General features: G+C 50.0%; 1 protein-coding gene across 4 annotated transcripts in view; it reads left to right on the forward strand.

Annotated features, from left to right (window-relative positions):
* Positions 1-15,928, forward strand: part of DIDO1 (death inducer-obliterator 1) — a 51,497-nt gene that overhangs the window by 9,282 nt on the left and 26,287 nt on the right. For all 4 annotated transcript variants that reach the window (XM_060079333.1, XM_060079334.1, XM_060079335.1 and 1 more), the window contains exons 2-6: positions 9,919-10,093; positions 10,612-10,732; positions 11,518-12,355; positions 13,013-13,334; positions 15,272-15,484. In XM_060079333.1, coding sequence (XP_059935316.1) covers positions 11,520-12,355; positions 13,013-13,334; positions 15,272-15,484 — 1,371 coding nt within the window. In that variant the 5' untranslated portion in view covers positions 9,919-10,093; positions 10,612-10,732; positions 11,518-11,519. The remainder of the gene's footprint in view (positions 1-9,918; positions 10,094-10,611; positions 10,733-11,517; positions 12,356-13,012; positions 13,335-15,271; positions 15,485-15,928) is intronic.

The following is a 15,928-nucleotide window of genomic DNA, read 5'->3' on the forward strand; positions in this document are numbered from 1 at the left end:
TTTCAGTGTGCTCACATAAGCTCATTACCCATAGCTTGGTAAGCGGGAAGCTGAGCCTCCAGTTGGCACCAACAACAGCTCACAGTGGGCATTCCACCAAGGTTGACCCTGTTCTGGGCAGTTGACGTGTGCTAATTCGTCTCAGCGAGTAGGATGCTTCTGTACCTGTTCTAACCTCCAAGAAGCCAAAGCACCTTTAAGGAGCTTGCCCAAGATCGCAGAGCTGGATTCTAACCGGGCCGTTGGGCCAACCCCAGACAAATGTTCCATGATTTCCCCAGAGCTACGTAGTCCCTGGCTTCATGTTTCCAAGAAAGGTGTTTTAGCCGTGGATTTTTTGTTTTCAACATCTTTATTGGAGTATAGTTGCTTTACAATGGTTCGTTAGTTTCTGCTCTATAACAAAGTGAATCAGCTATACACATGCACATATCCCCATATCTTAGCCATGGATTTTAAGGAAATAAGATTTGTGACCTTTAGAACGATTTCTCGTTATATTCAACAAATATTTATTGCATCCTGCGTGCCAAGCACCTTGGTTGTAGCAGGGACCAGAAAGGTGGCCTTCCCAACCCTGGAGACGTGTGTAATGGGGACCTGTGAGGGTCGGCAGCCATGTCCCTGGAGCCTGGGACCCCTTTTTGGCACTTGAGGGTGGCATGTGTTGAACATATACGTCTCCACGTCTAGTCCTCTGCTTTCCCATCTTAACACGGCAGAGACGTCTCAGGTGTCGCCTGGGGAGGCCCAGCCCCAACCCTGTTGTGAAGCGTTCTGCCTAATGCATTTCCTGAGCACCTTCTGTTTCCTAGCTGCCCGTGTTTTTGCAGACTTAGGTTAACAGTGAGTTTAGGAATAAGGTGTATCTTTAATTTCCTTCTGATTTTCCACCGAGAACTGTCTTCTATTAGTATTCGATTAAATTCAGGCTGTTCCAGGCGAAGCGAGTTATGCTCTGATAAGAAAGGGCAGAATTAAAAGTTGGGCAGTTGGCTCCTCCCCTGATTGTCTGCTGTTACGGGGGTCACCATTTCTTTCTGGCGAACAGTGCGCCTCCCAGCATGTATGCGTGTGTGAGCATCACCATGGCTTGTTGAGGAAATGTGTCACTGGAACCTGGACACGGGGCGACTCCCAGTGCTTCAGGTGGCCCTTCGTGTGGGTGGGGTTTATCTTCTTGGTGAGGTGGGGAGGGTTTGGAGTGGGGACTTGGCTCCCGTTTTCTTTTTGGCGGTGGAATTGTGGGTCCTGCTGTTGACACTGGAAGTCTCCGTGACTGACCACAGGGTGCCTTATTGGCTCGGAGCTCTTTCCCTGGCAGCCCGCGGACTGGGTCTTTTTCGTGTGTGTTTTCCAGACGTTCCAGGTACTGATTGTTTATTTCTGTTAACATGACGTGTTTTACCTTTTTTATACACGTGTTGCAAGCTACCAAGTGACTTCCATTTGGCTCTTACAGAGCGAAGATTGAATGTTTACAGGTCAGTTCACTGTTGTCCTTGGGTCCCTGCAGTTGGCACTGTGTCCAGTAGAGGCCTGATTTCTCATACACCTGGTGGCTTCGGGAAGTCCTTTAAGAAAAACGTTCCTTAAACAGTCCCTTTTGCATTTCTTTTTACTTAAATGGTGGCGTCAGGTACAGTGGAAACCTAATGTTACTCTCTTTAAGGCCAGCATCAAATGATGTGTGTTAATTCCACTGCAAAGGCTCTGTGATTAACAGCTAATGGACATGTACTATTTGGGAAGGAGGAGGCCTAATGGTCTACATTGAGCTCCCTTGATCTTAAGTGCCCACACTTCCTGGAGTCTCTTGCTTAGGCCTTTTTTTTTTTTTTTTTTTTTTTTAAATTCCATACTCTAATTTATCCCCCTGCCCGAGCATGCGGGCAGTGGGATAAACTTTGTTTTCTACGCCTGAGTCTATTTCTGTTTTGTAATAAGTAAGTTCATTTATGTCAGTTTTTTTAGATTCCACATATAAGTGATATATATTTGTCTTTCTCTGATTTCATTTAGTATAATAATCTCTGGGTCCATCTACGTTGCTGCAAATGGCGTTTCATTCTTTTTTATAGCTGAGTAATGTTTTGATGTATACATTAACCACATCTTCTTTATCCATTGCATCCATCAGTGGACATTTAGATTGCTTCCACGTCTTGGCTATTGTGAATAGTGCTGCAGTGAACATTGAGGTGCATGTATCTTTTCAAATTAGAGTTTTCTCCAGATACACGCCCAGGCGTGGGATTGCTGGATCATACGGCAACTCTAGTTTTTAAAGGAACCTCCATACTGTTCTCTTCATTTTATTTTTTGAGTAGTATAGTTGACCCTTGAACACCATGGGTTTGAACGGTCCGGGTGCACTTACACAGGGACTTTTTCCGGTAGTAGATACTACGGTACTGGTCTGCTGTATACGGAGGCCAAGTGTAAGTTATACACAGGAATTGGATGGGAGTCCAGTTCCTGCATTGTTCAAAGGTCACCTCTAATTTTGAGGGTAAGTTATTACGTGAAGTTGAATAGGTAATTGTACGCATTTTAATAAGAATTGCTGTAGCCGTGATTGTAAAACCTACTTAGTAGGTGTGATTATCTTGTTTGTAATTTGTAAAGCAGATGTTTCTCTCTTGAGTGCTATGGTTTTGTTTTTCATATGCTGATAGAGACACTCAAGAGGTATTTAATACACCTTTACTACAGGAAGGGAAATGAGGTTCCCTCCCAATGTAAAGAGAGCTATACTGTGTTTGGGTTGCAAAGATAAGTTTATAGGGAGAGAAAATTAGGATATAAAATATGAAAGGATATAAAGAAAGCAGAAACCCCAGAAATGGCACCATTTGGAATGGAAGCCCAGTTACAGCTGTGGATGTGTTTGTGAACTTGGTTGGGGCGGGGTGGGGGGGGAGTCAAGATGTGCTGGGAACTGTTACCTGCTGGCTTCGCTCAAGGGTGTGGGGCTCTTTCCATGGCAGGGGCTGTAGAGTTCATCATCCTTTAATTACAGTCTTAAAGAATTGCATCATGTGGCTGTTTCTAGGTTTTTCTCAAACTGGTCTCCTGGTGATGGACATTGGTTTGTGTCCCTTAGTTTAAAAAAAAAAAAAAAAAAAAAAAAGCATGCTGGGAGCACCCTTATAAATGACACAGGCTATTTATCATACTCTGACTGGCACTTGACACGATGGAGTTTCACAGTTGTCCCCATTTCCCTGGGCAGCACACCTAGCTGTTAGGTTTGCAGTTGGGGTTGAAGGCAGGGACACCCTGGCGTGAAGCCTGCCTTTTTCCGTGGTGCTGCCCCTTGAGCCTCCCAGCCCCCTATCTGCTTATCAGAGGACTTAACCCTAGTTGTTAGTGTGTGGGTGTGGTCAGGACTGGGGATGCTGAGCCGGCACAAGGAGTGGTCCCCCTGAAATGCCCCCAGTGCCCCATGGAGACAGGGCTAGGTCAGGGCTAGCCATTGACTCTTTAGGTTTGTTAGATTGTAATTTAAACAGTATTTGTGTTTTTAGTAGTAAGGTGGCTTTCTTCTGCACTTTCCCGACCCGGGCAGCGGTGGCAGGAGTCGGAGAAGTTGCCTCAAGTTGAGCTCTGCATGGATCTGTAAAAATCAGTACAGAAAATCCTGTTTTTATTTAATAACTGCTTTATTTAAGCTTGGACCTTCCCCACTGCCCCCCAAAGCTAGACATTGGCCTCTTCTAATCTCAGAGAAAGAAAGGAAGATTCCAGCTCAAGTATACAGTTGAATTCTTTTTTTTTTTTTTTTGCTGTACGCGGGCCTCTCACTGCTGTGGCCTCTCCCGTTGCGGAGCACAGGCTCCGGACACACAGGCTCCGCGGCCATGGCTCGCGGGCCCAGCCGCTCCGCGGCATGTGGGATCCTCCGGGGTCGGGGCACGAACCCGTGTCCCCTGCATCGGCAGGCGGACTCTCAACCACTGCGCCACCAGGGAAGCCCCAGTTGAATTCTTGACGTTTGCATTTCCAAGGTCTCCAAGCATTGTTTTTGCCCCTTGGCCTGAGGCATGAGGTGCAGCTCCACTCATGAAGCAGGTGCTTGGGAGACAGCCACAGGCCTTTGGTTTTGTCCTCCAGCCATTTTCTCTGTGGACTTGGGTGGCCGTCCCTCTGAATGCCGCCGTTTCATAACCGGTGCCTCTCAGTCAGCCGAGGAGAGGTGGGGAGGGTCTGGGAGCGCAGCCTCCTGGAGCGTCACTGTCCCGGCCCTGCAGGCTCACTGGCCCATCAAGAGCGGCCCTTTGAAGTAGCCAGTCGTGTCGAGTCTGTGCTGTTGGCCATTCTCAGACTGACCCCTTTACCCCTAAAATTAACAAGGACCCCAAAGGGCTTTTGTTTACATTGTGTCTATTGATATCTTCCATATTTGGCATTAAAAATGAGACATTTAAATATACTTAAAAATAATAACATAAATAACACTTTATGGAAACTATGTTCCAAGACAAAAACAATTTAATGAGAAAGGTAGTGTTGTCCTAGGGTTTTGCAGCTCTCCTGAACGTCTGGCTTAAGCGACAGTAGCTGGTTTCTCTTGTCTCCTTTGTCCTATCTCTGTCATTTGGCTTCTGAGAAACCACCACGTCCGTGCCCTTAGTGTTGTGCACATAGTTTGACCTTGGGGGGGCCCTCCTGAAAGGCCCGGGGGCCACACTTTGAGAACCTCTGCTCTAGGTCATGGTTAGAAATGCTCTTGTTGTTGAGAAATGGGAATTTCAAAAGGCAGTTGACTCTGAACTTTAACACCTGGGGAAATGGGTTACTTTTAAGAAGATAGGCAATGTTTTCAGGGGGCACTCAACCACGTTCTTGCTTTTTGGGAAGAGCGTGGAATATCTGGCTAGTTTGTGGTCCCCAGTGAAGACGGTTCAGTGCACACGTCCCTCACAAAGTGGACCGCCTGGAACCAGAGTCCCAGAGTACATCCGGGGTGCGCTCTAGGTGAGGAGGCCCCAGGGGTCTTTGGGCCTGAGGGAACGGTGGCATTCTGCCTTTATCGTAGGCTGTCCTCACCCACAGCCTCTCACCGGATCCTGACCAACAGCTCTTGCCGCAGCGAGACACGGTGCGCCGGGCCTGCACTGGGTGCTACGGGTGACACGGGGATCCGGCAGCAGCGCCCCGGTGGGTGCTGGAAGGGAGTAGCCAGCCCGGTGCACTCGGGGCCCAGACAGACCACGGCGGATGTGAAAGCGATAGGGTGGGCTGTTAGGGGGGCGGAGCTGGAGGATCAGGGTCCCTAGGAAGCAACCCCTGAGGTGCCCAGCAGGGCTGACTGTTCTGGGGAGCGACTTACTGTGCCCAGGTCCCGTCTGTGACCCTCCCCCGCCACCTCACAGTCACACCCTTTGTCTTGGTTGGGGAAGGAGAGGGGAGGCTCCCGTTTGGGGGCCCATCCTAGTGTTGTCCTGGGCATTTAGCCAGACCTGCCCCATCTTGCAGACTCGGTGAAGACAGGAGCCTGTGCAGTTCAGAGGGTCCCTAAGACCCTGGCGGGGGCCTTGTCTTACAAGCACCAACCCCCAGGGTGTAGGATTCAGAGAGTCCCTTGCCAGCGTTTGAAGCCATGTTTTCTTGTTCCTTGAGAGACAAGAGGGAGCTGCCTCAGTCCACTCGGGCTGCCGTGGCAAGGACCACAGACTGGGAGCTTTGACACAGTGGACTTGATTTCTTGCAGCTCTGAAGGCGGGAGGCCCGAGGTCAGGATGCCGGGGCAGTTGGGTCCCGGTGGCAGGGCCAGGTGAGCTCTGGGGCCTCTTTTCCAGGGCAGATATCCCATTCAGGAGGGCCCCGGGGGCACAAACGTGCACACCACAGCAGGAGTCCATCCAAGGTAACAAGCGGTTCCGTAGAGAACAGGGAAAGCCTCGTTTCCTCCACCTTAACCTGGACGCATTCAGGTGGTTCTGCTGGTTGTTCCTGAAGCGCTTTTGGAGAGCTGCCCACCGAGGTCACAAGCCTGTGTTTTCACTAGGAAGTGGGTAGAGAGAAACCAGAGTGCCCACTGCCCACCCGCAATGGGGGAGCTGGGGTCCTGGCCTCACCAGAGCTTGGCCGAGGCACCAGTCCTGGCGAGCTTTTAAGCAACAAGTTTTACTTTTTGTCTGCACAGACCTGTAAAGCAAAAACACCTAAGAAATTTTGAACAGCAGGTGGTTCCTAGATTTCTCTCTGTAGTTACCGCTTGTGCTATGGGTCCTTTTGCTTCAGTGGAATTTGAATAATGACAGTGTTATTTGGAAAGCAGCAGACTTTGGATAGGCCACCTAAAGGACTGCAGTGCCACTTGTGCAGTCGAGTCAGGATGAACGTGGGGTCGTGGAGAGGGACCGCTCGCTGCCAGGTCGGCAGGATGTCGCATGTCCTCTCAAATTCCTGGGCGTGCCCTCGTTAGTGATTGTCCCATTAATAAAAACGGAATTGTGAAAGAGGCTTGAATTGGGAAAGCTTGCTGTTTTCAGTACTTCATAGAACTTTCAGCATCTTCTCAATCCCTCCTCATCCCCAGCAAAGGATTCGTCATGAGACGGAAGACTCTTAACGTGAAATATCAGTAACTGTGAACTTTGGCCCAGCCTGTTAGAACCGTAAATTGAGTTAGCAGAGTCCGAAATCATGAGGTTACGTTGTAGCATTGGATATAATCTGTGACCGGCAGGTTAGAATTGTTTCAAAATTAAAATTGTTAGCTTTGAATATTGTTTCGGGGTGTGAGATTCGGAGGATCACCTTGTTTTGCCGCTAGGTGGGCAGGGCAGGTGTACGCTTGTGTGTTATGTTTTTGAGAAGCCGCAACTGTTTTCTCGTGTTTGCTGTGCTGTGAAAATAGGAGCTTCATTGTGGTTATATGTTACATTTTAAAGTATCTCAGAGAAATTAGTCTCCAGTCCATAGAACTAAGCATCTTCAGACGGGTAAGATGCGGTTACTTACCTGTCGCGAGCTTTGTAGAAGTGGAGCCTTCAGATTTACGTGGTTGTAGAGTCGGGCAGCAGCACTCTCGTTGTTTGCTTGGGGAGCGTATTTTGGGTTTTGCTTTAAAGAAGATCATTTCTGGCAGCTTAACGTTTTCCAAGGGTTGGATAGTCTGAAGGGAAAACGAAGTGGTGGCTTTAGAACAGTTTTGTGGAAGCAAATGTTTCCTCTCCTCTGACACTGAAGTGCGGATACATGTGAGTGCTTGGCGTGTAGCCAGAGTGTTCTTGAGCTACCGGAAATGGTGTGTTTTGAAACCCTTTGGAGGCTAAGAGCTCAGAAGCCCCGTCCAGGGTCACAGTCGGCCTCGTGAGACAGCCCTGCCTGGTCGGCGTTTGCACTGCTGGCACAGAGGTTCCTGGTAGTGCCCCTGAGGGGCCAGAGGCGCCCGCAGCCGGGGGCCGCAGAGCAGCGCCGATGGACTGCATTTTTCCAGGTGGTGTGTGGCAGGCGTTTTCTCGAAGATGCACAGTGTGAGACTCAAGGAAAGCAACTGACAATATTTGTTACTGATGACAAAATTCCGGCATTAAACGAAAATTAGCATTTTGAAAAGCTTTTATCTGCCACCCTGAGCTTGTTGGCTTCCCAGTAATGAAAGACATTTCAGGAGATGGGCGCTAACATTAACAGATGCGTCTCATGTCGTCTAATGAAATGTGTCAGCGTGTGGACTCTACATGTGTCCAACTGGCCACCGTGCACATAGGCAAAAGATGTTTTCAGAGTGCGTTACGACACAGGAAGGTGTGGAGCATTCATGGCTGTGGTTGCAGATTCGTGTCACAACTACTTTCAATGGAACTGCGGCCTGTCGAGGTTTGATGTGGTATCAGGGAACATCCACAATTCTGAAAGCCTTTCTCAGGTTTAATTTTGGAAATACATATCCCACATGAGCAACTGCTCTTTGGGGTCCTCAGTTTTTAAGGGTATAAAGGGACCTTGACAGCAAAATGTTGCAGAGCTCCCTGGGAGGTGGTGGGCTGCTTCCTGCCCTTGGGTGGCCTGGGGGAACCTAAGGTTTCTTGTTGGTATTCGTAGGTCTGCTTAGGAAATGGAGCCGTTTTCAGCTGAGAGGACATTTGCACTTAGAAATGTAAAGATATAAAACTATCAGTGCATCATGTTCGCATCCAGGTTTTCTTCTTCCCAGCAGTTTCAGGGATGCCCGCCCACCGTTCTCCTCTGGGGAAAAGTTGTTACTAGTACGGTGTGACCACCGTTTGGTGACCTGCTGTTGTGTGTGGACCCACATTTTAAGTTGTGTTAGGAACATAACACAACTTTTCTTTTTTAACTTTTGCCTTGATCATAGGGGTTTGTTTTTGTTTCGTGACCTGAAATTTTACATTAGAATTTCTGGGAAGAAATTATGAAAGCGATCTTGCAAATGTAAAATAAAAAAGAATGAACCAAAATGAACCAGATTATCTAAAATGATATGATTTATTCTGAATAAAGTACTTCATTCCACTTAACAGAAATAACTGGATTTTCCTTTTCTGATTATTCAGAACTCAAATCCAGAGGCATGGGTTTTTTCTGGGGGTGGGTTCAGATTAACAAATTTTAAAAACTTTTTAATTCCTGAGAACATAGTAATTTCTTTGCTTTTATAAATGTTCACTGTTGTGAACAGTTTCTCCTGAGAAGTTTCTCATTTTGAGATGGGTTGACCACATGTGAGAGAGGTGGTGGCCATGTGGGGGGCGGGGGTGACCAGAGTGAGATGGTCGCTATCTCTTTAAAAGGAGGTGGGACGGAATGTTTGCTCTGAGGTCACCAAGGAGACCCCAGTTACAGGGGAGGCAGTTGGTGGGAGGTGAGGAGGAGGAGAGTTGCGGGCAGGGAGTCCTGGATCTAGAATGCGAAATGTGTTAAAATGTTAACACCAAGGACCTACCTAGAAACAGACACGTTTGTGGAGCAAACTAGGTATCGTGATTGAATGAGGGCACAGGAGGAGAAATGTTCTTTAAATATGTAAATACACATAGATGAGCTGTACCCCGGTGATGTTCAATAATCATAACATTAGTCCTCTGAAATCTTCCTTAGATTTTTAACTAAAAGGATGACATAGGTATAGTGTTCTAGGGCTTCCCTGGTGACACAGTGGTTAAGAATCCACCTGCCAAGGCAGGGGACACGAGTTTGATCCCTGGTCAGGGAACTTAAGATCCCACATGCAGTGGAGCAACTAAGCCCATGGGCGACAACTACTGAGCCTGCTCTCTAGAGCCCACGAGCCACAACTACTGAGCCCACGTGCCACAACTACTGAAGCCCGTGCGCCTAGAGCCCCTGCTGCACAACAAGAGAAGCCCCCGCAATGAGAAGCCCACACACCACAATGAAGAGTAGCCCCCGCTCGCTGCAACTAGAGAAAACCCACGCGCAGCAACAAAGACCAACGCAGCCAAAAATTAAATAAATAGATTTAAAAAGAAAAGAATTTCTAAATAATGATTTTCACGTGTCATCTTTTTGTTCATCTTTTGTTCCATTCTCTCTGTCTGTGTTTTTATTGACCTGGGTCCATCTCAAAAGTAAGATTGTAATTGGAAAGCAGCTGGTACCAATGATCAGTTTTGAAACCCTCCTTCCCACTGAGGCCTCTGCTCTCTGCCCACCAGCTTCCTCCCCACCAGTGCGCCAGCCGTGGCCTGTCCAGCCCCCTGCTTTCAGAGTGTAGTCAAAGTATCTTCCCTTCTTTAAAAGTCCTTAAGGAAGCAGGGGACTTTGTTTTGTGGATTTTGTTTGTCGACTCGCCCAGTGTCTTTGTGGGTCACGTAATGTACATTCAAATAAGAGATTGTTTGGAAAGCTTCATGCCTTTTTTTTCTTAAACATGATTTTAGTTGCTTTAAATTTTTAAACTGTTTTGTTGTTTTCTTTTAGGAGCTTACTCCGTGGTGACAGTCTCGAGATAATCTGCATTGTAATCTGTGAATAGTGACCGGCAGCAGCAGTGTTTTGGGGCTTGGCGCTTCCCTTGGACCCTGCAATTGCATCGGCCAGGTTTTCGTTGTTTTTAGGAAGTCGGAAGAAGCGCCCAAGCTTCCGTGTGGGGCAGGTAACGTGGCAATAGTGTTAAACGCCAGCAACACAATTTTAAGTTTTGATGTCATGTTTTCTATTTCAAAAGCGGCATTATATGTAAAGAAACTGATGTGACATTAGTATTTGTTTGAAATGGTTTAAGCTTTAGCCCAAGATTTCTTGAAGAGTGTCTAATTGTGTGTTAAGAATCTGATTCAGAGCACTATTTTATTTTTACATGGGTGATTTCTTTAGTGCATTTACGATGACGTTGTATATTCTCTCTGGTGAGAACTGTGTTTTGTAGAGGAGAGTCCTTCCTGCAGAAAGACTTGGGTGACCAGGACAGTGCCGTGGTCCTTGGTGGCACAAGTGCTGATGTCACAGCTACTCCTGCAAGCTTCCAAGTGGCCTGGGAGAGTGTGGGCCTAGGCCCAGGGTGGGGGAGCTGCAGACCTGGACATGGAAATGGGAGGTGACCATACTTAGTGGGAACCAAAAAGAGAGTTCAGTTACGTGTGATTTTTAATTTTGTATATTTTCTGTTCGAAGGTTTTCATTCTGCACTAGTCCCCCCCCCCCCCCGCTGGGATGGAACATGGCATAAAACCTGAGTCATCGTTAGCATTTAAATGTAATTGAAGCCTGCGCAGCTTGGGAAAAAACTCTCAAGGTATATACTATCTTTTTCAGCCTTTTTAATTTTAAACAGGAGTGAAGTTTTCACAAACACGACCCTTTAAACAGTCTGTTAGAAAGAGGAGAGAAGAAGTATACACCACAGGTGCCACGTGGCTCAGTATTTTCTCAGTGCCCGATCGATCGGCTGCTACTGCTACTGCACGCAGAGCTGGATGGGCCCATCTTGTGTCAACACAGTCGTGGCTCGGGAATCTGGGCGGGGCTCAGCGGGGGCTGGGTGTGGGTGTTCAGGGTCCGAATCCCCCATCTCCACGTCATCCCTCCAGCAGCGTGCTCAGACGTCTCACACGCAGCTCGGGGCTTCCCCGCACTAGGCCCAGAGCCAGCATGGCGTTCTGTCCACCGAGCTCTGCGGGCAGAGCCAAGTGGGCCCCGCGTCTCTGTGCGGGAGAGCCCGAGGCACCCGCCACCCTGTCCTGTCCTAGCAGCACTGCTGCTCGCTTCCTCTTTCCCCGCTACCTCTTGTACAAATCCTCGTCCTCAGCAGTTGACAGATGCACAGATTTGGTTTGCTAGCTGTGTTTTTCTGCTGAACATTAGCTTTTCTTCAGAGATCACCTTGAATCCTCTCAGCGCACTTTAGGAAACGCCTTCGGTTCTTGTAGGTGGAGAATTGTTGCGATTCACTGTGTCTGGGTTTCCTCGTGCGGGTGGTGCCCCTTCTCGTGCGCTCTCGTGGCTGGTGGGGGCCGGTCCTGGGCCAGGACCGCGGCCCTGGCTGACGCCAGGTGTGGTTTGGTTGCATTTCCCTGTTAGGTATGGAGGAGAAGGGTGACCCGAGTGGTGAGGACGCGCCCAAGGCCATCAAGCCCACCAGCAAAGAGTTCAGGAAGACGTGGGGGTTCCGGAGGACCACCATCGCCAAGCGTGAGGGCGCCGGGGATGCGGAGGTGGATGCCCTGGAGCCGCTGCCCCGGCAGCAGCAGAGCCCGTCGCTGCGTCGCAGCGGAAGGCAGCCGAAGCGTACTGAGCGGGTGGAGGAGTTCCTGACCACGGTACGGCGCCGGGGCCGGAGGGGCACCCCTGTGTCCCTAGAGGACTCAGCGGAGCCGGCGTCCTGTCCAGTGACAGATGCGGAGAGTGCCTCCGAGGGGAGCGTGGAGAGCACCTCGGACGGGAAGAGCGCTCCCAGGTCTGGCTCCACGGGTGCTAAGGACCGAACGGCCTCCTCGGCAAAGGCCAGAAGGGGTGGCGACGAGGATGACACCTCCGATAGCGACAGTGACGGGTTGACTTTGAAGGAACTCCAGAATCGCCTGCGGAGAAAGCGCGAGCAGGAGCCCACCGACAGGCCCCCAAGAGGCATCCAGAACCGCCTGAGGAAGAAGCATCGGGAGGAGGACCCGGTGGAGACCATGGACGTTGAGGCAGGCGATGCGATGGAGGGTTCGCGGCCCGTCCCGCAGGAGCCGGAGGCCGACCTGGGGGCTGCATCCCAGGCGGCGAAAATGGACAGAGAGAGCCAGCTGGAAGGGAGGGCGGCCCCAGGGGGGAATGCAGAGGAACCCGGAGACGCAGTCCGACACAAGCCCGAATGTGAGGTGTACGACCCCAATGCCCTGTACTGCCTGTGCCGCCAGCCTCACAACAACAGGTGGGTCGTGGGAGGATGGAGCGGCTGCCCAGGCTTCCGGGGGGGTCTGAGCTGTGGAAAGGGCCAGGGAGGGTTTTCCGTTCGTCTTAGTTTAGAGTCCCAGGGTGGCCTGAATGAGGGACTTGTTCTCTTGGGAAGGACGAACAAGTCATTGTCAAAAAACAAAAACAAACACGGCATGGGTGGGCACTGCCAAGAGCCACACCCTCCACCAAGGTGGGGGCTGGCGTGGGACATTGGCTGCCTCGGTCCCACCAGCCACGGACAGGGCGGCCTGGACCAGAGGGGATCTGCTGTCCCAGAGAGCTCGCTGGGTGACGCTGCTCCAGACCGGCTGCGACTGGGCTGTGGTGTGGACATTGGGGCAGCTCATGGAGGCGGGGGCGGGGTAAAGGCGTGGCTGCCCTCCTGTGGACAAGAACTGTGGTGTCCAGGGCAGAGTGCTCCCCTCAGAGAAAAGGTGAAGCAAATCTGATTGAATGTTAGTAAAATTGAGAAGGGCACGTGGATGCTGTTTATTCTGTTCTCTCCACATTCCTGTAATATTTTTTTTTCATAATAGAATGTTGAAATTTGACTTGTGTTTAAAATTGAGTTGGTCTCTCACTTTCCATTCCTAATACTACTGTTAATCCATTCCTTATTTTATCATTCCAGGTTTATGATTTGCTGTGACCGATGTGAAGAATGGTTTCATGGCGACTGTGTGGGCATTTCTGAGGCTCGAGGGAGGCTCTTGGAAAGGAACGGGGAGGATTACATCTGCCCAAACTGCACCATCCTGCAAGTGCAGGACGAGCCCAGCTCCGAGACCACAGGCACGCAGGACTCGAGGTCGAGACCTGCAGATGCCGACGGCACGGACTGTACAAGTATAGGAACTGTGGAGCAGAAATCGAGTGAAGACCAAGGAATTAAGGGTAGAATTGAGAAAGCTGCAAACCCAAGTGGCAAGAAAAAACTCAAGATATTCCAGCCCGTAAGTACCTGTCTCCCGAGGTGAGCGGTAGAGGTGACCGTGGAGCTCTCAACTGCCGTTGGCAGAAACGTCAAGACAGAAGCGTTTGTCTCCTGAGATAAGTTAGCTTTTCCCAGGAGTGGCATTGGGCGCGGGGCTGAGCTCTGCGAGCTCCCAGGTCCATGCACCTGCTCAAGGCTGGCAGGCCTATCTGTTCTTTCTCTATGTTTGTTAATCATATCTATCTCCTATTTTGTTATTACTGACTTAACATTTTCCATAAGTGGACTCACTTTTTTAAGTCTTCCCTTAAATTTTCTCATGAATGGATCCTGAGTTTGAAGTACATATGTGAACAAACAAAATTATTTTTGAGTCACGGGGGCACGTGTGCACCTATATTACCCGTCACCGCCTTAAGAGAACCAGTGGTCTTGTCCCTGCCTCGCAGCAAGATGCCAAGGCCAGCGGTAGTGACCGCACGGCTCCCCAGGCTGACAAGACAGCTGCGGCTAGCACGCCCTCTGGTGTGGTGTTCTCCCACTCACCGGTGCTTGTGCAGCTCTATTTTCTCCTTTCCCAGCTCTGATCACTCGTGTCTCCTGCCCAGGGGGCCGTGATTCTTTGTCATGGTTTCCGTGCATCTTGAGAGCTGTCTCTGGCGCTCATGATTGTCCTACTCAGAGCATGTTTTCACCCCAGGCCTTCCTTGAATTGGGGGCCCATGCAGCCCACAGCCCGTTCTCTAGCCAGTGTTGGGCATGCAGACGACTTTGCGGTGGCCGTGTCCTAGCTCCCCGCCGTCTCCCCCTTGCACTGAGGTAGCCTCGAGGGCTGGACTGTTTACATTTTACCTGTCATGGGCGTATGAGGAGGCATCGAGTGGAAGTATGATGATAACTGGTAAGGAAGAAGAATGAATGGAAATGGAAGTCAATAGGAAATGTCCTGTGATTGCTGATGTGTTTGAGACTACACATAAACTTAAGTATTTCTCTGAGTAAAAGTTGGATTCTATGAAGGAAAAACAATTGGTGCATAATTTGAGATTTAAGATTTTGCTCCAGTACATTTGAGGAGTATGTTCATGTACGTTATTAGTCTCGACCATCAAAACATGCTCTAGTGATAATGGACAGCTGTGTTCAGCCCTCGTAGTGAACCAGGTTCCTACTGCACGGCAGGCAGCCACAGACTTGTTCAGCAGCTTGAACAACACACATTTATTAGCTCCGAAATCCAGGCCTGGCTTAGCTGGGCCCCCTCTGCTCTGGGTCTTACAAGACTGCCCTCCAGGTGTCGGTGGGGGCTGAGGTATCAGAGGCTCGGCTGGGGAGAAAGATCCACTTCCAAAAGCTCTGACTTGATTTAGCATGAAAAATATGTCCCGGGCAATTTTTGTGGCCTGGCAATACCAAAAAGTCATCTGTTGTTTCTGAGAGCCACGTTTAACTGGGTGTCCTGGGTGTCGTCTCCCAACCTTGCCCGCCGAGCCTAGGCATGGGCGCCCTCTCAGCAGAGCCAGCAGTGGAATCTCTAGCTTCTGGAGGCTCCGTTCTTCTTGGAAGGGTTTTCAGTTGATGAAGTTGGACCCTTTGGACTAACTCAGAATCCTCTCACTTGGGATCTTAATTCGTTGGTAAAATCCCTGCCCATTTGCCCGATAAGGGAACCTACTTGTGGTGTGAAATCCCATTGTGTTCAGAAGTGCGCAGCGTGAGTGCCGGGGTCCGCTTACAGTTCTGCCTTTCTGCGTGGCCTGCAGGGCAGTTAAGAACTTGAGGGCCTTACTCAGGGGAGGTAGAGTTGTGTGTTTTGAATAAACAAAGGTACATTTTTATTCATCATTTTTCATACACGATTAAAAGCAGTCATCTCGGTACCATAAATAGTTATGTTACAAAGTGCCATACCCACCGAAGTGGGTGAGTACACTGAAGCCACGTCTGATCCTGCAGGTCGTAGAGGCACCTGGTGCCGCCAGATGCATTGGCCCCGGGTGCTCGAGCGTGGCACAGCCCGACTCTGTCTACTGCAGCAGCGAGTGTATCCTGAAACACGCCGCGGCCACCATGCGCTTCCTGAGCGCAGGGAAAGAGCAGAAACCAAAACCTAAAGAGAAACCCAAGACAAAGCCGGAAAAAATCATTCTTCAGAAATGTAGCGTTCAGGTAAGTTGACTGAGACCAACCATTTGTGTAGTTGAAACCAAAAGCGTCTGGAGGTTACAGGCTCGGTGGGTTGATTTGGAGAGTGTCGGGCACACAGGCCCGGACGGGATGCAGGCACCTTCACACTGCCCTCCGCCTTGCCCACCAGTGTTCTCGTCGGAATCACAAATAGGCACGTGTTCTCATGTTTTCCTTCTCCGCATCTAGCCGAGGGAGTAACTGATAGAAACGTGGGAACCGGCTGCTGCGTGGAATAACTCTCCACCCACACGCCAGCCCCGCTGGGAGGAGAGCAGTCCCTGCTGGACTCTGTGCAGGGACTTGAAGCGCAGGCAGCGAGGTGGCCAGTGGGTTCTGGGCGTGCCGCACTGAGTGCCTGGTGGGGTACAGGGATGTCGTTTGTACACCTGTCCTTTCTCCACGTGCTGTTGTGTCTGCAGCTCC

The sequence above is a fragment of the Mesoplodon densirostris genome, chromosome 16, assembly GCF_025265405.1.
Source record: "Mesoplodon densirostris isolate mMesDen1 chromosome 16, mMesDen1 primary haplotype, whole genome shotgun sequence".
Lineage (NCBI taxonomy): Eukaryota > Metazoa > Chordata > Mammalia > Artiodactyla > Ziphiidae > Mesoplodon > Mesoplodon densirostris.